At 42.0% G+C, this 23,861-nt stretch overlaps 1 protein-coding gene across 3 annotated transcripts in view; it reads left to right on the top strand.

Moving 5' to 3' along the window:
• Positions 1-23,861, top strand: part of TSNARE1 (t-SNARE domain containing 1) — a 441,704-nt gene that overhangs the window by 208,833 nt on the left and 209,010 nt on the right. For 2 of the 3 annotated variants that reach the window (XM_030944147.1, XM_030944148.1), the window contains exon 9: positions 17,219-17,386. In XM_030944147.1, coding sequence (XP_030800007.1) covers positions 17,219-17,386 — 168 coding nt within the window. The remainder of the gene's footprint in view (positions 1-17,218; positions 17,387-23,861) is intronic. The other variant, XM_030944149.1, reaches the window with a different exon arrangement.

Here is a 23,861-nt window from a genome sequence, read left to right as displayed (position 1 = left end):
GATATTTCATATTTATCCACATCATTGCATTTAACACCTCAGAGCTTTCCTTTTGATATCCTCTGTTAATTCCCAGCATCACAGCAGGAAACAAATCAATCTCGTCATTCTCTGCTGCAAATATTTGGTGATGAGGTTACTGATAAGCTCTAAATTAGTTCTCATAGTTGCAGAATGCAAAGTTGTAGATGTTAAAGCCTTACACACCATGGCAACTGGTTCCTCTTGGCAGGTTGCTCCACTGCCTATGATAAAGATGACTTTGGCTTCATTTCAGGACCAGTGATGTGAGAAGACTGCTTGTCTGCAAAATCTTTTCCATCAAGAAAATTCCTTGTGCTATGATTCACTCATACCATATGTGGAGGAATTAAATGCTGGGTGAGACGCATGAAGGAAACCCCACAGGAGGAGAAATGATTTGACAGCTGATCCATAGAGCTCTTTCAGCCACCTCTAAAGAAAATGCTGTGATGCCAGTATGAGTTTCATTACACATCTGGGCTTGACTCATCCGCTACAGTGAGAGAAGAAAGAAACCTAAAGAAATAATTAAAGTTCATTATTGAGTCTATATGAAATAGCATTATTAAAGTATCTCCCTGACATTTATTTATAACCCTTCTTCCTGACAGAGCCTGACATGTTTCCCAAACACCACTGAATGATTATATATTCTTTGCCCAAAATCTGAGGATGTTGCTCTGCATTCTATTCATCACTTGCTCAGTCAAAATCTACGCTCCTGCACAATCTGTACATTTTCTGAGATCTCTTTGTGTAGGTGCATTACTCATGAGACCTACCAGGCACGTTTAAAACAAGTCAGGGTGGAAGGGCTCAAATTTCTTTCAGTGAAAGCCAAGTTCTTCTGAGGAATGTTGGACTGGGCACTGTCACTGCATGACAGGGTGAGGCTGGAGGAGAAGAATATCTCCATCCTCGCAACCCACACGTTTTGGTTGGCAAGATGGAGTTGCCAATGATGACACTTATCCAGGACAACTGAGCTATCATAGCTCCTCTTGGGAAAATGCCTGTGGCTTCAGGATATGTGCAATGCTCAGAACCTTTTGTAAAACTCAGCCAAGTGTAGTTTCTTTTTTTGACCATGGCAGTGATTGTTCCTCTGTACTCAGCACTGGTGAGGCCACACCTCAAGTTCTGTGTCCAATTCTGGGTCCCTCAGATCAGGAGGGGTTGGAGTAGGTCCAGGGAATGTCATCAGAGCTGGGGAAGGGTTTAAAGAGTCAGTCCTTGAGGAAAGACTGAAGGAGCTGGGGGTGTTTAACTGGAGAAAAAGGAGGGACTTTCTTCCTCTCTACAATTCCCTGGCAGGAGGTTGTAGCCAGGGAGGGATTGCTCTCTTTTCCCCGGGAACAATGGACAGGATGAGGGGAAATGGCCTCAAGCTGTGCCAAGGGAGGCTCAGGTGGACATCAGGAAGAATTTCTTCATGGGAAGGATGGTTAAGCATCAGAAGGGGGTGCACAGGGAGGTGGTGGAGTCACCATCCCTGGGAGTGTTCAAGAAGTGACTGAACGTGGCACTGGTTGACAAGCTGGTGATTGTTCCAAAGTTGGACTCCATGATCTTGGAGGTCTTTTCCAGCCTCAATGATTCTGTGATTCTCACAAAACTAAAGCCCAATCAGTGTCCTTGGGAGACTGGCAAGGACACACCTCAAGGGCTTGTCTCTCCTCTGTGTTCCCACTGGTCTCACCCCCTTCCGTCTGCCAATGAGACCTGAAAACAGATGAGAGGAGGAGTATGGATTATCTGTGTGGCTTTGGTGTATTAGCACAGCTGTGTTTGAGCTGAGCAGCAGCAGGGGTAAAAGCACAGGCAGTGGATGCAAATAAAAGGACTCCAGCAGAAGGGTAATGTAAACTCATCAGGGACTTTAAAATGCTGAGCCAGATCGATGCTCCTTTGCTGATGGAAAGTGTCACCTCCCTCAGCAGGCAGTGTCAGTGGTTCAGGGAGAGCTTCCCATGGAGAAGGCTGGTGTGCAGCCTCATGATTATGATAAAATATGCAGGGATATTGTGGACTCAGTCACCTTCCACTATTTGGTGTGGAAAATATATGTCCACCACTAAGTGTGCCAACAGATTCTTCACTCAGTCTGATCTCAGAAAAATACAGTGTAGTTTTTTTCTAATTATTCTTCCTTTTTTTACCCATTTTGTCTTTATTATTAGATGTACCCTGTGGCCAATTCTTTTCCAGAATGTAGGCAGAATGTTGTTTTATCTTCAGAAATAACTGACAAATATTTTTTCAAGAGAAAAAGAGATATTTTTGTCTAAAAATAGGATTTCCTGCTCCCCAGTAGCTGGTCTGTGTATGGTAATGAAGGAGAAACAACAGGAATGTGTAGATTTTTATAATGGGTATTCTGTTTTTGGAAAGATTTTCTTCCTTCCTTCTCTCACCCTTCCTGCTGAAATATATCAGCAGTAGTGAGGGTTCCAGTTCCTGTGAGGGTCCTATCTCAACTCCTGTCATACCTGACTGGGAGATCTGTGCATTTTGGAGGTAACCTGGATCTGCCTGTGGCTTTCTTTCAATTCACTTCCAAGCTTTCTTCCCTCTTTGTCATGTTTCCGAGCACCTTTTGTGTTCTTATGTCACTCTTGACAGTCCCTGTTCTATTTGTGACAAAGGAAGAGGGTGTCCCTCTTCCTTTGTCACCTTCCCTCATTTCCCCCCATATTTTGTTCATGTCATTCCCCTCTGTAAAATTCTTGACAAAACATTTGAAGCAAACAGCACTGAAGCCATTTCCTTGTGACACGTTCCTATTTTATAGCATATGATATGATCAGCTACATTTCTGCCCATAACCATAGGATTAATATTTAAATTGTGCTTATTGACATAATGATACCCATTGTGAGGCTAACAACATAAATATGCTGGAGGAACAGCTAGGAAAACAAGATAAGAGGGTCTCAATGCCCAGGGGACGTTCACAAGGTGGAGAGTAATAGGGGAACATTATGTATTTTGCTCATCAACAATTTTTCAATGAAAGAGGATTTAAAAACTGCTGCAGTTTTCAGCATATTAAGAGTGTGAGGTGAATTGGGATTAGCTTTTGTAGTGACTCTGTGTTGGAACAAACTACTTGTGACTCCAGCTTAGTTTGTGAAGTTCCTCACCTCTCTGGAGCCTGTGGAAGTCCAAAGTGTCCTCAGCAAATATTGCTCTCTTCTTATTTGAAAATTTGAAGAGATGTGAGAGAGGGTTGATCCAGGATTGAGAGTTTCAGAGGTTAAAAAAAAAGTCTATTTCTGCCTGATTTCTGCACTGCCCTTTGGAGCTCTCCTTGAGAGAGTAGTGATCTTCATAACTCAAAAGTACAGAGTGTCATGCTGGAAAGTAACCATCTGAAATGAAACAAATGTGTTCAGTACAGGTGTCACTGGATAATTAAATATTAAAAGTCAAATAGAAGTAGAAATAACTTTTGAGAAGACATCATGGGAAAATAAAGGATCAAAAAAGACAGCATTGATAGCCAGGGACATTTTGCTATGACCTTCACTAGTATCAAAATTCTACCCTCAACAATGAAATCCCAGGAATTATAAATATTTTCTTGATGATATTCTATCTCTTGATCAGGATCCCTCATTATAACGTGAAAGCTCAGCCTGGAGTTTGGGAGAGAGGAGGGTGGGATCTGTGAGGAAGCCAACTTCTACACAGTGGCTTCAGCACTGCATTACATCCTTCTTGGTCCATATTGGGCCTCCCTTGATTGATTTAAATTGACCTTCAGGCTTCTTCTTGCTCCAGAGCACTAAACCCTGGAGAGGCAGAGATCTCCTGTCTGACCCGAGCACATTTCATGGATAATCTCTGTGTCTGTTCTCTAAACTCTGTAGCATCTTCAACAGACACAGCACTGAGCGTCTGCTTCCTCCTCTCTCCCCACCACTGGTTTGTTTCTAATGAAATATTTATTAAGTGAATGATATTTGCAGTCAGAGAAGGAGATAATTCATGCAAGCAATCAGCTCTGGGTTAACTGGAGAATGAAAATGTCTTGGACCGTAGCAAAAACTCATAATCAAAGGGCTCCCCAGATATCCATCAAACAATCAATTACTGTATCCATTAGTCCCCTCTCACCACACATTAGAACAATTTACTAGACATGCTAATGTCCAGGTCATTGCTCCTTAAGGATGAGCAAACAGCAGGGGCATCTATCAAAGTTTTGATGCAGTCTGATCTCATACAGTGTGAATATATAGCTTAGATCACTTCATATTCTCATGGTGTTAACTCTATTAAAGACCTGGTCTGTGAGGGGGATGCTGGTTGCCTCCTGTTCTCACCAGCCGAGGGAAATTTATCAGAAGAAGTTGAACTTTTCACATTATTCTGCCTTCTGTGTGACAGATGAATAAACAAACTGCACATCAGTAAACCAGAGGTGGTTTTGTAATTTTTTTGTCACACTGGTCAGGTAACTGCAAACACGTTTCTACTCTTACATGTGCCATGTGGGGGAAAAATGGATTTCTCCATGAAGAGGGAATCCAAGAAGCAGCTTCTAGGGCATCACCCCAGACCTGTCTTGTCTCTCTGTCATCACCTAGTTCCTGACAAATCTGGGAATTCAAACCATGCATGCTGAAGGAATCTCTGTTAATTCCTCCACAGTGTAGACTTCTATGTCTGAAGGCAACAAGACACTTTCTACTGGTAGCTGGGAGAAACAAACACATCTTAATGTACTCAGCTGAGCTAAGTATGATATATTGTTTTCAGTAAAAAGAAAAAAAAATCTATGTGGCTTTTGGTCAGGGTTTTTTTGAAAAAAAAAATCTATGTGGCTTTTGGTCAGGGTTTTTTGAAAAAAAAAAATCTTTTTTTTTTAATGTTGTTTTGGATTGTTTGGGGTTTTTTCCCCATAGACTCCCTTGGCCACAGCTGGGCATGTGTAGTGTAAATCTCTACTTCTGAGCCTGACATTCAAGGCTCCCTTTATAGTCCACGGCAGAGTTTTGTGTTAAGTAGCTGTCAATCTTTTTAATCTGGAGAACAGGGCTCTTATCTCCATTGACTTTATTGACCATGTCTCCATTGATTATAGTGGGAGTCTTAATCAGGAGCTTGAGGTCAGTGCCTCCACTGTGGGTATGTAAAGTTGGAGAGGTGGATTTCTGGCAGTTCAATTTGCCTGATCAATTCAAACAAAGATATCCACTGTGCAAACATCTCAAATTGATGTTAAGAGGGATCCCACTTACATGTCAATACCACCAGTCCCGAACCAGCATCTGCCTAATTTATCCCTCCTTCTCTGAATGACACTTGATCTCTGATGGAACAAAGTGGCAGCTCTGTTAACAGGGTAAAGCTCCTTGTCTCTATTGCCAGTTTGGAGAAAAGGCCAAAAAAATGAAGGGCAGAGCTTTATTGGTTTGAATCTTCCACTGGAGAAACCCACTTCACAGTTTTGAGTAGACAAGGAAAAGAAGGAAATAAATTCTCTGCAAACACCCTTCCTGTAGTTCACCCTTTGTCCCTCCAGAATTCATGGGTTCAGTGGCAGTGTCTGCACCCATGTGTGTTAGAAAGGAGCTTCTTGTGCTGTGAAAACCTGGGTTTGTGTGATAAAAATCTCATTTTCATGCACACAAACTTTCAGAGGAACAGCAGAAAAAGGTTGCCTTTCCAGAGAGAGAATCCTGTTCCAGTGTGGGTTTGCAGACAGAGGTCTCTTTCAGGCAGTGAAATATGATTTTAATTCAGTGAGTGTGTCCCAGCCTTTCAGAATCAGTTCATTACTTTTTTATTACTGTAGGAGTGGAAAATGATCAGATTCGAGTCCTTTGGGAGTGGGTCAAATAGTTAGGAAAATTATCAAGATGCAACAAGTCAACCAATCAAAGCCCCATGCAGCATTTCTGAGAGTGGACTTTACCATGCGACAAAATTTCTCCTTGTTTGGGTGGAAGTTTCCAACAGAAATATACTTTTATGGCACAAGCAATGAAATCTTGGAGTTTATGGCTTGGGAAGGGTTTTGGTATGTACAGAGAGAATGAAAAAGAACATGAACAGGGCAAGCAAAATAGCATGAGGTATATAGTCTATAAATATCAGATGAGAAAATGAGGGAGCTAAATTAAATAGTCCTGAAGAAGGTATCAATAGAAACATGATTATATGTCTATAAATGTTTTCAAGGTGAAAATACAAATGAAGACCAGGTGAATTATTCAGAGTTAAATGATAGAAGCCAGGATAGTCTGATGGTAGGAAAGAAACATGTAGGTTAAGTGCTAAAACTAATAAAGAACACTTGTGTGGATGGTTAAACCCCCATCAGTTTGCAAAGTCAATAGCACAGTAAAGACAGAAGTAAAATAAATAATAATGATAGTGCAATAAAAATCTGTGGTAAAATTATCTGAGTGTTTATCTGTGGCCTCTCCTGCCTGTGACACAGTTAAGACATTGTCCTGATATTAACTGGAAAAATGGGCAGATTATGGATGATTTTGTTACATGTCACGTTCCGGAGGCGCTGAGCTGAAAACCTTTCAGCACTTTTTTTTATCTTAATCCTTTTGCTGAATGCTTTATTTTGGAAACAGTTTAGGTAGCTTTTCAATCCTCATGAAAGCCTGTATGCTAATGGGGTGGTGTGGGACTGAATGAGGAAAGGTTAACATCTCTGTGAGTGTATATCACCGAGACAGCACCGAGCACCTGAGGATAATAAAGCTGCTCTGCACCGCTTCCCTTCCTGAAACTTCCTATTTCTTGTCACCATTTGGAAGGTTAAATTCACTTCATCCTGCCCTGTAAAGAACTCACACAGGATAAATTAGCAAACTGCCAAATTCTCCCTATTTCATTCTCCCTGGACAAACTCAGAGCAAGATTTTGTTCCCTTTAGCAATGTTTACACGTCATATTTTCATTATTTCACTTTGCAGGCATTTTGGTGCCAAATACACCTCTGTGTCCTAATTTCCCTAATAGTGTTAGTTTCTCTTCCCTGAGACATTGCCTAGATCTCTAATAACTCTATCACTATTCTTGAGGAAGAATATAATTTTCTTTCAGCTGTTCTTGTGCTTTTCTCTAAACCAGTAAATGTTCTGACTTGATTTGACTTGAAATTCAAGTTGTCACTCTTCATTTTCTGGAGATTGAAGCTCATGTCCTCTGAATAAGGTTGTCTGTTGTTAAATATTTCCAGTAAAAAAATGTCCTCTTGTCCATGTCAGTCGTTGCTGTCAGAGCACACAGAAATCAGGGCAAGCATTTCCTTCCATTCATTTAAACTCATATTTTAAGGATGTTTACAGGTAGGGAGATTAGACAGAGTTGGATGGGAATTATCACTGGCCAGGAGAAAAAGCCATCAACCCCTCCTGTATGGACAGGTGGGCAGATGGGAAGTTTTATTGATGTTTTGGGAACACTTAGAGGGACAGAAGCCATTTCACCAATTTAGCTGAAAATGTGATCTCTGTTTCTCTGAATGTATCTCTTTAGGAGCAAATGCTACAGAACCTTTTAATTGTAAAAGTTCCTGCCTAACTGGGCTCTGCTGTGCAGTGCTCTTCCATAATTGTACACTTAAAATGACAACACTGTAATCAGATCCAAATTTCCACATGCCTCTATTTCATTCCAGTATTGCCACTTGGATGATCATGTCCCTTGAGCTGTAACATCTGATCTTTGGAGGAAAAGGGGGGGAAAAAAATATTGGTTTGAAGCATGAGGAGATTATAACAGGAAATCAGTTCTTTGTCCCCCCAACATGAGAAGATGTCTTGCTTTGGAAAGACAGGAGTCTGCTAAGGAAGGCAGGAGCCTCCCCTGAAATGGAGAATGTAAACCCTCCCCACCCCTCTGAATTGCTATAAATTTTAAATTAAGGGGCTCTCAGGCAAAAATATGGGAGCAGGAAATAACAGTTCTTTAATAGGGAAGGGAAAACAATAGAAGGATAAAATAAACAATGCAGTACACTAGAGCAACACTGACAGAGTCAAAACCCAACCTGACACCCGGTTGGTCAGGGTGTTGGTAGCAGTCCAGTTGGAAATGTGGCTGCAGTCCTCTGAAGTATCAGGGGTAGTTCTGTTGGAGCAAGGAGGATCCATAGAGAAGGATGGATGTATTCTTTCCTCTGAAGACTCAGTGGAGGAAGAGGCAGCTGCTGTTCCTCTGGGGAATCCAGTGGAGAAAGCTGTGCTGATGTCTCAAAAACCTCTGGATTATATCTGGGTAGCAATGCTTGGTTCCTCCCTCTGGGTGGAGCATCTCACGATGGGATGTTACAGTTCTTATCAGTTACCCACTGATATTCAATAGTCTGTTATCAGCAATGTCCCCTCCCGAGGGAGGTGTGAATTGTGGTCATTCAAAGAGAGAGATAAGGCAAACTGCCCACTTGACAAAAGATAATCTGCCATACAGATGGTAATTGAAAACATCTTGCATTGCAATCTGAGACAGAAGGTCATGGACAATTTTTAGTGAATCCCAAGGAGGCCATGAAGATGCTCAGGAAGCTGAAGCACCTTTGCTTTGGAGCCAGGCTGGGAGAGCTGCGGGTGTCCAGCCTGGAGAAAAGAAGGATCCAGGGAGACCTTAGAGCCCCTTCCAGTTCCTAAAGAGACTCCAAGAGAGCTCGAGGGAGACTTTGGATAAGGGTCTGAAGTGCCAAGAAATGGGAAAATGACCTCAGACTGAAGTAGGGGAGATTTAGATTGGATATTAGAAAGAAATTATTTAGTATGAGGGTGGTGAGGCCCTGGCACAGGTTGCCCAGAGGGACTGTGGCTGCCCCATCCCTGGGAGTGTCCAAAGCTAGGTTGGACAGGGCTTGGAGCAACCTGGGATAGTGGAAGGTGTCCCAGCTCATGGCAGGGGTTGGAGTGAAATGATCTTTAAGGTTCCTTTCAACCCAAACCTTACTCTGGTTCTATGATTATTGAAAATGAGGCTTTTTGTGGATGGTGCCAAAAGTTGTGGGGGGATGACAAGGTGTCGTCCCATCTTGCTGCTCAAAGCTCAGCTCCTCTTTCATCTTTCTCTCCCACAAAGGGAGGACCTGACTCTCACAGGGAGGAAGGAACTTTGTCACTTTGTTCTGTGTCCCCAGTCCCATTCCCACCAATTGACCTCCCACCCCCCAAGGCTCTTGCAGATGTGTGGTGACGAGATTCCTCTGATTTTTGTCCTAATTTGGGATCAGGCTTTTGGGCAGTAACAGAATCATCCTGGCAGTGCAGGGGCTGTAAAATGGGCAGATATTTTTTTTAAAAGAGTCTCTAAATGAGAGTGATTCTCTATATCAGGCTATGAACATTTGCTTGGACACTGAACAGTCCACTGAAACCCTGCCAAAGGCCAGGAACAAAGAGAGATTAAAAAATTGTTGCCAGTGGAGTTTTGTAGGAGTCAAACATGTTTCTAAAAATAAAACTCGTTAAGCAGTCCAAAAACAAAATGTAAAATACAAAAGCAGTCTATTTTTTTTTTTTTTTGTTTAAGAAAGGGATGTATTTTCATTTCCAGCAGCTTTCTGCTTTTCCACTGCTCCAGAGTGGCATTGTGCCTGTGCTAGAGGTTGTCTCTGCTGCAGGAAATCAAGCTGAATTTGGTTCTTGACTCTGTGTGAACCCAGGGAAAAAAAAGGACTCCTCACTATTTTAATTTTTTTGGTACTAGATGAGTGTTAATGGATGAGCCAGTGACTCATTCTCCCTCTTGTTTGCCTTTCTAGCAGGAACCTGCTCACCAGCTGTGCAGCACATATGTTGGGAGGCAGAGACACCACGACACTTTCTAGACAGTCTTGATGTGTCTGTGAGCTCTTTCAAGCATTGGCCAGTTCCACAAATGCTGGGGGTTTCAGCTGCTCAGAGAGGGAGCTGCGAGCAGGGGGGTCTCTGCCTTGCATCAGGATCCAGGGACAAAGCAGAGCTCAGCTCTCAGACAGCTCTGCCAGCCAAAACGTGGTGCCAGAGACAGAAAATGCTGAGAATACAGACAGCTAGGAAAGGGCAGGAACAGCATGAGGAATGTGTTGTGATGCTATAAAAACACCAGTGAATGCCCTCCTCCCTGACAGCCTTAAAGGAAAAATGTTTATCCACTCGCCCTGTGTGTATGGAGATGCCACCTGAAGGTGGTGGCAGCCCAGGCAGGTGGTTTTGGGAAGGATGGGTGCAGTCAGGCTGAAGTTATTCAGTGAAATGGATTTGAAAAGCAGAGTATGTTGGGTTACAGAGAGGGGAGATGTGTGCCTCTCTTCACTGATGCTGTTTTGTGTCACTCACATTGCCGTGGGAACGTCTACTTGCATGGTAGATAAAGTTGCCAAATCAAGAGGAAAAAAAAGAAGAAGAAGGACTGGAAATAGGAACAGAACAAGCTGCTCCTTCCTTCAGTCAGACAGGGTGAAAGTACGTGGCAAAACGTAGCCCTCATGATCAACTGAAGTTTGACCTAGAAGCTGATGATCTTCATGAGCAAAATGTGAGTGTCAGCCCCACCATCTAAGCCTGGTAGGAAGGGCATTCCTCCTATATTTGGTCTTCACTGTGGGGAGAAAATGTGCTGTGCTTCTTAAAAGCACATCAGTTATCAGAGAGCTAAACCTCAGGGCCCTGGCTTATTTTCTTTTTCTTCATCTACCACAGACAGGTCATTTAATTCTCCCACCCTGAGTACAGTAAGATCGACTCTGAACTCAAGCAGCCCTGGGTGATGAGGTCAGGATTGCTTAGAATGAATTTGGTGAAGTAATAAAGTCTTGAAGGCAAGCTAAAGAAGAGGAAAACAGTAGGAGGTATGAACTAGGTAGTCTGTTACTAAGTGTCTTCCAGTTCCAGGAAACTGAAAAGGTTTTCTCAGTCCTCATGACTGCAGAGACCTGAATGAGTAAATTTAAAAATGCTGAAAAGCAAACTAGCAAAATACTTCCTGTTAATACATTTTCCCTAAAATTAGTAATTCCTTGCAGATTCCATAGTAGGAAACTGGTGGAAAGGGTGGTTTTCTTACTCAATTTCACATTCCTTTCATTCAAAAGTAAACACCTTGATTAAGAGTGAAGACAGAAACACATGAAGGATTCTAGTTAATTTAAATAAAAATGCACTTCAGCCCTTGCCATTATGCTGATTTCCCCATCCTGGTTTTTCTCATGCTACATTGGTGCAGAGTAATCAAATTTGCATAAGTTGAAGAAAATGCTGAATCCATTTCTGTATTTGCCCATGTCAGTGATGCATGCAGGAAGGGTTCAATACATTTCACTTGAAAGTTGTCCTTGTTGTGACAGTTTTAAATTTGGCCTTTTTTGAGTGAAAAGGAAGAGCAGGGGATGGTTAATTTGTGATTTCTTGTGATGCATTTCTTTCCCAGTTGTTGTGGGAAGCTCCTCTCCTAAGACAACAGAGCTCAGATTACCAATCACTGCTGTGATCTTCCTTGTGAAAGATAATGCAAAATTGTAATATCACTATTTCTCCCCTCTAAAAGATTTAGAAGACCCAGGCTGCTTGTTCTGTGCCTGCCTGAGGCCTTTCTACCTGTAATTGCTTTGGGCTTTTGCTTGGCATGGCACAGCTCTAAATTTCATTGAGCCTGCAAGGTTAGTTGTTTTGGAAGGATGGTTTGAGCGACACCATCTAATCCAATTTACCTGCCAGCCTTAACCTGGCTGTATTTTGGGGATAGTCGGGCCAAACTGGCTGCTCTGTGTCATTTTTGTCCCAGGCAGCTTTGCAGTGCCAACCTGCCATTAAAAATGTGTCAGGCAGAGTAACTCCAGCAGTGCTCTGCACTGTGGCCCTCCCTGCACGGTGTTTTATTGATCTCTAATGCAGACACTCCAGCCTCGTTATTCTACACGCAATAAAATGTGAATCTCTGAGCCTGGATGCTGCTGAGAATAGGAGATCCTCATAAAGGCTGTTTATGTGTCTATATGTACTATAAAGCAAGAGATAAACATCTCTGCATTTGCATTTGGTTTGAAAACCAGAGCCAAACGTTACCCAAGGAGATGTGAGAGTTTGCAGGAGCTGTGGGAGGTGTAGTGGTTGCTGCTGGAGCTGGCCATATCCCTGCTAGAGGTGCAGGAGGCTTCTGGAGATTGGGGAAGATAGAGCAACCTTCCTTGGTTTACTCCCTGAGTCTTGTAAAAGCTCTGAAATGCTGTTTTTTCGTGGTTCCAGAAGATTTCCTTCCTTGGAACTGCCTGCAGTCTGTTGTTCAAAATTAGCTCAGACAAGTGGGACTGGTTTTACCTGTGCTCCTATAAACTGGGAGATAACAAGGAATTTGTGGGTGGTGCTGTGCATATCAAAGGCATCTCCAGAGCCTTACAGCCCCTCCATGCTCCAGATGCCTGAAATGTGCATGTGAATGGAGCAGTGGTCAGAGAAAAAGGAACTTGAGCTCCTTCTTATTCTCCAGAATTAGTTTTTCAGTCCAGGTGGGGGACTTCTGGCTCAAACTGAACTGGCTGTCAACCAGGACCCCCAGATCCCTTCCCAAGGGCTGCTTTCCAGCCTCTTGCTCTCCTTCCCCACTCTGACAGCTCTGCCACATCCATCCCAAGATACCGGGTTTGCATCATCTTCCCAAACTTTCACACACAGAAATTAAACCCTCCTCCCCAGGACACAAGCCTGGTGGAGTTTGGAGTGGAGGTGGAAGAAGGTGATGAAGAAATGGGTTTATGTTGTCTCATTCCAGGTTTAATCAAGTTCCTTTCTCAACTGTCTCCATGCCGAGGCTGAAAGGAGAATTTGTGAGTGTCTTCCTCAGCCCTTCATTCTCCTGTCCCTGTGCTGTCACTCACCTGGTGGGCAATCTGTAAATCCAGCTTAAATAAATCTTGGTCACTTACATCAACTCACAGTTATTTTTGACAAGACTGTGAGAGGCCCATCTTATTTTACACCTTTATTATCCATCTTGTACTAACCTGAAGGGACTAACTCCCTGGAGGGAGTTGTATAATTTTTGTCCTCTGTTGTATAATTTTTGTCTATATCTTCAGGTTTTGAGGAGGATTGGAGAGGAAATTTTCCTTTGAAATCACTAAACATTTCTCTGTCACTTAAAGACACTTCTCATCCGACTCCAGTCAATATTTCATGCCCTGAATTTATGGTAAGGGAACAGTCTTGTAACTGGCAGTCAGGAATGTCATCATTGAAGTTAGTGATGTAAAAAAGAGCTGCAGGAGGTGCCAGGACACTCTCACTGCTTCGGGAGACTCCCAGATCTCTGCAGATGGACTGTGAGGGCTGGCTGATGTTAGCTGGAGTTCCCATCAGATTTCTGCTTCTCTGTGGAATAAAGACCATATGGGAGCCAGAAGAGAGGTCATTTCAATGCCTTGCTTGGTGATTTTGTGTGACAAGAGTTGTCAGATTTGTGGTATTCTGTCCCTTCTGATAGACAAATGGGGAGTGAGGCAGGACCAGGGTTGGGAGTGGGTTATTTTCAGAGGGGTCTCAGCCATGCAACTTCTGAGGCAAAGATTTTACTGCTGATAAAGTACAGGCACTGACAGAAGCTGTCACCATCCAGATCAAACCTTTTTTTTTCCCCCTATCAGCAGCTGCATACAGCATCTTCCCATTGGTAGAATAAATCTGATAAAAAAATGTAGTTGTAAGCAGCAACGATTTTATCCTGGTGAAAAGATTTTATCTGACAAGAAAAATGTTGTGCCTGGGCATAATTTTTCAGATATGATGAACAGCAGCATGGTATGACCCTCAGTCCTAAGGATTTTGTGTTAAAAGAACTACTGAGCATATCAGATATACTCAACTTTTTCCTCTGCTATAATTTTTTTTTTCCATTGGCAGAGCTCAGTTTATAGATACATCTTGACAAAAATCTGCCAGAGGCAAGTTTCAACAAAAGAACAACTTCAAACACATCCAATTAACAATTTATGAAAGGAAATCCAACAGAAAATTACACAGAGATTCACAGGGCATAAAATTTGGCACTAAATCAAATTTATTGTGGAAATGCCTGTACAAGGAGTTATGGCCCCTGCTAGTGCAGTGTCAAAGGGAACTTTATCTGTGGAGGCTCAGCGAGTGCCCTCCATCTGATCTTTTCTTGCTATAAATAAAATGTTTTGTCAGACATGGCAATGAACATAACTCAGAAGGGAATGAAGAGCACTGATAAGCCCAGCTATATGCAGCTTTCAATCAGAAGCATTAGAAGTGATTAGATTTCTTCAGAGTTTCAGATTTAAGATTTTTTCGCTTTATCACAGAAATGAGGAGCTCAGTACCATGGACAGCACAAAAAAAAATCACTTTTATTTGTTAGCACAGCATACAGACCCTGATAGCAGGTCATGGTGACTGTATTTAACATTATTATGGAGCCATTTTTATGTCTGGAAGGAAATATCAGTCCCTCTGCATCCTGTTGTTTTACTGATTTACTCATTCAGCGGCCGTGGTTGGATTTTTTTGGAAGATGTTAAGGATGCAAACGCATGTAATTGCCTTCAGCAGTTCTGAAATTAACTTAGGCCACTACTTTGTTTAGAGAAAAAGATCTGTGTCTAGACCTTTACCTATTTAAACAAGTGGGTAGCTGGTTTTCTTATGAAAGATGACTGAGCAGCAGCCCTTGCATTGTGTTTTGCGAGTAATTTGCAGGGTAATTTTCAGATACCAGGCCCAGCAAGTGAGGATGACAAATAAAGTTGACACAGGCCAAGACAAAGCATATTTATGGTACAGCTGTGTTATTCCATGGACTAACCTAATCTGAAGAGCTGGTTGCTTCTTCCCCTGTTATCCCTGCGCTCCCACATCAGACCAGGAAACATCTGACCACTTTTAAATTTTGTCATCTTCCCCTGAAATTCAGACCTGCATAGGACAAGCATGGCTTTGAGTGTCCATTCGTGGGCATTGAGGCCCTTGGTGCAGCATCCTTGCTGTGACCAGAGGACACAGAAATTTCATCAGAATTCTTCTCCTGTGTCTCCACAAGGTAGATTCTTGGGATCTTCCAACCCGCTTGGCCATGTGCAGTTTGCCTCTGCTCATCTGAGCCCGCTGGTGAAGATGAGAGGACACCTCTGTCACTAAATGAAGCATTAGAATACCCCATGTTTGCTTTTTTTTTCCAGAGTCCATTAATACACTCTTTTGGCACTGAAACACTCTACCAGGAAAGTTAGTGTCCAAGGCACATAATAATTAGTTAAAAAAACACCCCCAGGGTATCTTAATCCTATTAAAATGCATCTTATAAATTGTAAATTAATCTTTAACCTAATTTTAAATGACTATTTTCTTCCTGTAACACATCCTTTCTCAGTAGATCCCTGGAAAGCAGAAGGTGAAACAATGCAAGACATTAATGTCAAAGCTTTTCATCTTCTGCTTATATTTTGAAAGATACTTGACTGTTTGATGATGATTTTCCTATTTCCTTCTACTTCTTCCATCACCCCACTTCCTTCACTATGTTATGTTATTTTCCTTGTCTCTAACAAGGTATGGTGATAATAATAATGAATTAAATTCATAAGGCAAAGTCTAAGTGTAGGCAAATGCAAAAAATTGTTTCTAAATACAGGAATTGCATACTTTTAAAGAGTTAAAGCAGAGTTAGAGAGTCAAATAAACATTTCCAGATCAAGTCCTCCTAGTTCTTCCAATTCTCCAGTCCTGTGCTTTTCCATCTAAATGCCCCATGGCCTCACTTCCTGTTCATGCTGTGGGAATTGAGGGGAATTAATAATTTTGAAGATGTAGCCTGAGTAAGACAACAAAAAGCTTTTAATTTTTGGGCATCACTCCCAGTGTTTGGGTTTCAGATAAACCCAGATTCAGAGAACTGAACATCCCCCTGAGTTTGTTTTGTCCTGTAGCTTTCAGAGGCTTTGGGGATGTTTAGGTCAAGGATGTGCTGTGGCCACTGCCATTTCTTCTTTCAACTTCACAGCATCAGAAGCACTCAGTTTGCTTTTTTATTGTAACTTTTGGTTAGGAGTCAAAGCTCAGCTCAAGACCAAGTTAGAGGACCATGAATATTGTTTGAAGTGGAATCCTCATGCAGTTGTAAGGTTGGAGCCTTCAACAGCACCTCTTAGTTTAGAACTTGAGCTCAACCTACAAACCAACATTGAGTCAGTTCATTCTCCAAGTCCAGTTAGGACTGAACCTGACACAGGCTCAGAACCCAAAGGCTGGGTGGAAAATACCATTTTAAACCTCTGCCCCTACTTTTTGTGGAGATCCAACCAGTTCTTGAACAAGGTTTTAAAATCTGAACCTGAATGTAAGTGCAGCTTCCAAAATAGAAGAAAATGGTATCTTGGGGCTTATAAAACAAGTTAAGGGCTTAAAAAAAACAAAAGGGAGAGAAGCCTTTTAAACAGGCAGATAGGTCATGGGTGGATGATTTTAAACTGAAAGAGGAGATATTTAGATTAGATATTAGGAAGAATTTCTTTCCTCAGAGGGTGGCGAGGCACCGGAAGGGGTGCCCAGAGAAGCTGTGGCTGCCCCATCCCTGGAAGTGCTCTGGGCCAGGTTGAGACGATCTTTAAGGTCTTTTCAGCCCCAACCATTCTGTGACTCTATGACTGTGATCAGATGTGTCAGAAAAACCAGGTAAACTCCACAGAGTGAACACCATGAGCCTGTGATTTGCTCAAGATGATCAATCTGCACTCACATCACTGCAGTGATTTCCCCTTTTTTAAGCTGTGCTGTTTATCTCATAAATGGAGAATATTGGAACTTTTGTACTTTGAAAGTTGCAAGTTGGATCATAAAGTCTTCAATACAAATTAGTAGGATTTATCTGTGCCTGAGAAAGTGTCTAATTCAGGAAGAATTTCCAGGGAATTAAACAAGGTAAATGTGTTATTTTTTCAGCTGCACATCAGTGTTTTGTTCTGTCAGAACTGTGGAAAATTGAATTTGGGTACTCAGGCCCTAAAGTAGCTCAGGAGAGCTGACTTCAGGTCCTGACATTTCCTTTGAGACTTGAAATGTTTCCTCTCATGTAATTTACTTTTCTCCTCTTCACCTTTCTGCCACTGCTTAGGCCATCTCTTATATCAATATTTCCTTTCCCCACACTAAAGCTGTGTAAAACTGGAAAACATTTACACTTCCTTTGCTTTCTTTCCATTCTCCCATCTCAGCAGAGCCCTAAGGCCCCCTTCTCTGACCTGCCTGATGATGAGAAGATCTTTAATGGAGGCGATGGCGTGTGGCAGAACCAGGGCCAGGACCAAGCCTTGCTCTCGGAAATCACGGAGGAGGATTTGGAAGCCATCCGCCAGCGGGAAGAGGCCATCCAGCAGATTGAGGTCAGTAACCTCCCACCACCACCAGGTTTTGTGAGCTGGAAATGCAGAATCCTTGTGTTGTGCCTCGCCCAACCTGAAGGAAATCCTGATTTACATCGCTGCCAGTACGGCATCGCTAAAAACAGGGGAGATTAGCAAGGATTTCTAAACAAGGGAATCAATGATAGAAGGAAAAGTTGGAAATCTGTGTGATTTGTAATGAAAATGACAAGAGTTAATTAATGCTCATGGGTTGATGGTTGGGTTCTTCCCAGTGAGTCTTCAACAGCAGACTGTGGTGAGGTGCTTTAATTGAGCTGGGTTCAGCAGCAAAACAACTTCAACAACTGGAATTTGTCACAGGCAAAAAACACTCAGCATTACCATTAGAGAGAATAATAGGTAGGCAAAAGGAAATAACTTGTTAACCTTTTCAAATTATTCAGTATTTTGCTATGTCAAAGTATTTGGACGTTCTTGACGTAGTTAATAGAGGACATACTATTTTTATTCCTCCTTTTTTTTTTTGAAAGCGCTGTAAAAATATGAATAAAAGGAACAAAAAGAGGCCTGAATAAGTTAAACATCCCACATTTTTCTTTTTATACTTCCCATTTTACGCTTTTGGGAAAATCTTGTTAGTTAAATTTAAGCGATAAATGGGTAAAACAAGAACATGTTAAACCTTCCTAATTTGTATGCTTTTACAGACCTAAACTCAAGATGAACCAAAAAAAGAGGGCTTCAGAATAATCAGAACATTTAATTAAGAGCTATACTTTGTCCTTTAATTGGATTGGGCTAATTTTATCAGGATAGATTTTGGGTTGCAGTGCAGCAGGAACTGTGATTGAGTTAACAGTGCAAAAAGGGGACAGAAGTTCCTGCTGGGGGCTGGTGCTTTGAGGTTGGGACCTCTGTTTGCAAACAGTGATGTCCACATATGACTCAGCTCTCCAAGTCAGAAATTTTGACAGTTTTACAGGAGCAGGTCGAGGTCAGTGTTTGTCTAATTTCTGTTGTGGTTCACTGAGCAGAGATGAATGAGCTTTGTGGACTTGTGTCCATTACTAGAGGTGAAACTGTCAATGAATGTTGTCACACTGAGTATCTTTGGCTGCGAATTGTCATTTTGCGCTTTGAGGGATCTCAGTGCATCCAGCAGAAAAAACTCTATGGAACTTTGTTGCAAAGAAAATACATGTTTTTGGGGTGTTCCTGCACTTTGATGTTCAGGAGGGATGTTAGCAAATGTATTTCTGAAATGATCTTGTGAGCAGCACCACCAGTTCACTGGAGATATGTGAGAACAGTCTGAGCAGAATTTTGTGCTGAGTTCTCTGGGATGACCCTGCTTCAGCAGGGATGTTGGACCAGATGACCCCACTGTGGTGCCTCAGCCATTCTGTGGTTCTGTGATTTTGTGATCCCTTTTTGTTTCAAATATAGTCTGAGCCTTTTCTAGTTTGTCTTTACATTGCCCCTGTTCTCCTCAGAGAAAAAACCGAACATTTAGTAGCTGCCCATTAGGCAGTGGGGAATGACAACCCCAAAGGCTGCCTCAAGCCCAGCAGCTTTGTAAATTCAAGAAGTCCAGTGTGTCTCCTTGGAGAGACCTTTATTTATTTTGCTGGTTAAATCCCATTTCTGTGCCACAATCTGATGTCTCTGCACCAAGTTGCACTGGACCGTGTGACTATGGTGGGGTAGTTGAGGGGGTCGAAGTGACCCAAATCACAATCCTAAATAACTTTAAAAAAAATCTACATTCATGTATTGTGCAGGGTTTGTATCTGTTGGTTTGATCCTGGATACCTTTCTGCCTAATATGAATTTACCTCTGAATAGCTTAGTTTATGCAATTAATGATTCAGTCAGCTTAAGCAGTTAATGATGTTTAGGCTTTTGCTTCCTGAGCCATTTTTTCCCCATCTCCTCTATCCATTTTGCTTTGCTCTCAAAGATCCCTGTTCATCCTCTAACAAGGGCTGCATTCCACAAACATTATTTCAAATGTAGTTTAAACATTTTTCCTCAGGGGGAAAATATTTAGGACCGATGGTATTTTGTTTAACATCTCTTTTGAAAGAATTATAATGAAAATGAGTTTTTTTGGACAGCATTGTTCCTCTCCCCAGCTGTATTTGAATAAGCAGATGGTGCTTTTAAATAATTTTCACTGTGTTTTGTTTTTCTGTTTGTTGACCCACATGAGCATATTTCTTCTGAAAGGACTCATCTTGCACATTAAAACTTCCTTGTTTCAGTAGAAATTGTGGGTACACAGAGGATTTTTTGAGCTCACAGTCACCACAACAAATTTTTTCCAGTATATTTTCACAACCGGTGAGTAGCCAAGAAGGTTAAAATGACGCATTATTCCTAACTGTCAAACATAACTAATAAACCAAATTTATTGCCGACTTGATGTATAGCATTTGTTGTCCTTTGTTCTTTGGGGACCAGAATGAAGAACAGAGCTATGCAGAACTTGTTTTGTGCAAGTAGATTGGTCTCACTGGGATTTCCATGTTGCTGCATATCCAGCACCACAAACATGCAGATTTTGAGCAGCATAGAAGGCATTGAAAGAAAATCACATCTTGTGATTACACACAACTTTAGAGAAGCTCATGGTGCTGGTACCAGTCATGGGACTTTTTCTTAGGAGACACTGAATTTGCCCTTTTTGCAAGAAAAACCTTCTTCATTGCTGAAGAAATCAGGAAATAAATTCTCTTTTCGCCTTGTGTCCTGAAAAACAGATATAAAATTGTGCCTATAATAGACATTTTCTTAATGTTCCAATGACTTTTTCCCACTTGTGTGTTTTCCAAAATCCCTTCAGAGGTTTGGGTTAATGGGACATTGTTCTCTGTCAGGAACATCCCTCGAGGCACTTTGCAGTTCACAGTTTCCACCTAGACAGATAACAGCCAAGTCAAAAGTTCACCTGGCTGTTCATTTTATTTAAATGTGCTCCTTTTGCTATTGCTTGCAGATTAAAACCAGAGACGTCTGCAACGGAGATGTCTCGCCAAAACCTTACATTTTGGATAAAGATCTTTATTGCTTGGAAATGTCAAAATCTGGTAGGACACAGCAGCCTTGACACAAGTGTTATTTCTTAAAATATTGCTTTGAACTGTTATATAAAACCTATTTTAACTTGAACTGTATTGGCAGTGAATAATAGATGCCATAACAGCTTTATATATAGCACTGTAAAATGTGCCATCAGAAATACATGAGCTGAACTGTAATGTGCATTGTCAGTGCTCAGTGCTGGCACAAGCTCTGTCATAGCAAATATATATAGATAATGTATGTAATTTACCATCCCATACCTTTCATTTGCACCTGTGGTCATCTGAAAAATGGGAGGAGATAAAAGTTTGAGAAGAAATGGATAAGCACTGAATGGGGAACTTCACAGAATTTCAGCTGGTGGCTGGAAAGACCTATAAGAAAAAAAGATTCTAAATGCTGTATTGATTCAGAAAGCCTCCCACGAGTGTGATGAGAAAGGAAAATGAGGAAAACCTCCCTTAAGGTGGTCCCCCAACCATTTTCCTCTCTCACAGCATTTCCCATCCCCATGCTCTGCTTCTACAGTGGGCATTCTCCTACCTTGGAGAGTGGGAGGTGTCCCTTCCCATGGCACAGGGGTTGGAACAAAATGATCTTTAAGGTCCCTTCCAACCCAAACCACTCTGTGATTCCATGATATCCTGAGGAAAGCAAAGCACATCCCAGGAACTGCATTTCAGTTGATGCATCCCCTGGCAAAAAAAGAGGGAGAGATGGATAGGTTGTGGCAACAGGTGTGAGGCAAGTGCTTTTATTTTTAGGAGAGGTTGTTCCCTCTGGGTCGTTGTTGAGAAATGTTGATGTTTATTCCCTATCTGTTTTGAAGAGAAGTGATAGATGCCAGCCTCCACGCCTGTCACTCAAGCCTTTGTAGGCAGACAGAAAATGAAGCACAATAAAAATAAAACAAAAGAAAGCCCCACAGAGTCTGGCAGAGTGTGTTTGTTAGTTCAAACATGTTCCTTGTTCCCTCATTACTACGTATCATTTCTTGCTGAGGGCTGTTTTCGTAAAATCTCTCACCGATGGTTGCAGTTTAGAGAGTTTAGTGCAAGCTATTTTATACCTTTCATCAGCTTCAATAGTCCAGGGCTTTGACTTATGAGGGCCCTGCCTGTCTCTTCACAGAGGCTTTTTTGACTCACAGTAATGTATAAATAACACAAGATCATGACAAGCACCACCCGTGAACGATCCGGCGCCGTGTGAGTGTCAAGCTCTCCTCGTGACAGCATTGGGGACCCTAATTATCCTGAGCTGCAGAGCTGCCTGCCAGGTTGACATGGCCATCCCTGGGACTGGTATTGAGTTGTTCCCTAAAGAACCAGCTCCAGTATGCTGCCCAGTCTAATTTAAAATGACCCGAGCTACAGGACTGCTACCATTTATTTTGGGAGACTATTTCACGGTCCAGCAGGCTTCAGTGTTGATGAAATGCTTCCCTCTGTTCTTGCTAAAGATCCCTTTCTCATTCTTGGCTTTTTACACCTAGTGAAACTCTGCTGGACCCTGCAAATAATTCTTCTTCCCTTTTGGCTTTTAAACTCTTCAAATGCTAGCAGTTATCCTCCTCTTCACAAGTTGGTCTCCCTGGCTTTTCAGTCACTTCAGCGCTCTCTTCTCAATTATTTCCCATTTGTTAGTTCTTTGCTCCTGCAGCAGCAGACTGTATATAGGATTTTGGTGTTGTACCAGAGCTGAACAGAAAAAATGTGTAAAAAGCCCCATGGATCCAGTTCAGAGATTACAAGTCCTGATGGAAAATTTCTAGATAATTCCTACACTAGTAAATTAAACTCAGCAAAGACACTAGAACTTTTTAATTGTTAAGCATGACTTTTGACCCAGATTAGCCAGTGTTTACCCAGTTATTGCCACAGTTTGAGAGGTAATATTTTCTAGAGGCAGTTTTGGTGCAGCCACACTGTTCAGAGGATAAGGGGATTTAATGATGTGCAGGCAATGAAGTGCAGTTTCAGTGCCTGAGAACAGGCATTTCCCATGCCCTTGCACAGCTGCAGCCCTATTGATTTATGAGTTGATCGCAAAAATTTCCTCTAGTCCTCACTGACATTTAGGGAAGAGGGAGAGCAAGGTGAATTAAGGGTAAATTTTGTGGGAAACTGTGCAGGCTTGAGGGCGAAATGAGGTGTAGTGAAAATAGCAGCTGGCCTCTTTGAAAACGTGGAGAAGCCTTAGCAAGCCTGGAGAACCAAGAGCAGCCTATCCCAGTGGAATCCTGCAGTGGCCATTTCCATTGAATATTGCTTTGACTGTGCCTCCCTCTCTGTGCCCCTGTGGCCTCCAACACTCCTGCATTGCTATAAGGGACTTCCCTTCATGTCAAAACCACTCAATCTGCACATCTTTAGCATGTTTCTTTCAAACTGCCACTGTCATGCCAGGCACATCTGAAAAGTTTCATTCTTTCTAGATTCAGGGGTTCTGTGAGGCTCACAGAATGTCCTGAGCTGGAAGGGACCCACAAGGATCACATAGTCCAGCTCCTGGCCCTGCACAGATCCCCCAAGAATGTCCCTGAGAGCTTTTCCCAAAGAGAAAAGTTAATTTTTTTGAACTCTGTCAAGCTGGTGCTGTGACCACTGCCTTGGGGAGCTGTTCCAGTGCCCAGCCACCCTCTGGGGGAAGAACCTTTCTCCCAATATCCAACCTAAACCTCCCCTGACACAGCTCCAGACTGGTCCCTCAGGTTCTATCACTAAAACAGCAAAAACATCCCGTGCTGTATTTCCTTCTCTTTCCATTTTCCCACTCTTTATTAAGTGCTACTTTTATAAATACATCAATACAAGTCCATCTATTCTGTAATCTCACTACATCCAAGAGAGGCAAGAGATTAAATACCACTGAGTAACACATTGTGAAGATTCTCTCATCATCTCCTTTCTGCTCACACATCACTTTTGCTATGACTGCATGCAAAAGTCCAAATTTTTTCTTCCTGCCTGGCTAAAACTGTATTTCTTCCTCTCCTCATGGACATGATTAGAGCTTGTATATTTTTGCAATCAGTGTTTCATCAGGGATATGTGTGCAGCCTTGGATATCCCTTTGCAAGACAGCCAGGTTTCAGGAATATATCACAAATCTTTTTTAGCCCCAGGCAATTTCTCATGTCTCAGGTGTAACCTTATAACTAAACTGTGTGTAGTGAAGTGTTTTTTAACTAAATTGGAGTGGTTTCCACTGTGTGCTAGAGATAATTTTCCTTTTCTCACTTACATTCCCAATGCCTTATCCAAAGCCTGTTAGTGTCAGGGAGTCTTGCCCTAAACCCTTTCCTTCATGCCCTATTCCTTCAGTGAGCTTGCATGAAGAAGGCATTAATGAAAACCTGGATTCAGCAAATCCCTTATGTGTGTCTTAAAAGCTTTGCTGAATAGGG

Source organism: Camarhynchus parvulus, chromosome 2 (genome assembly GCF_901933205.1).
Source record: "Camarhynchus parvulus chromosome 2, STF_HiC, whole genome shotgun sequence".
Taxonomy (NCBI): Eukaryota; Metazoa; Chordata; class Aves; order Passeriformes; family Thraupidae; genus Camarhynchus; species Camarhynchus parvulus.
The sequence above is the reverse complement of the archived record's forward strand: the minus strand, read 5'-3'. Positions and strand labels throughout refer to the sequence as shown.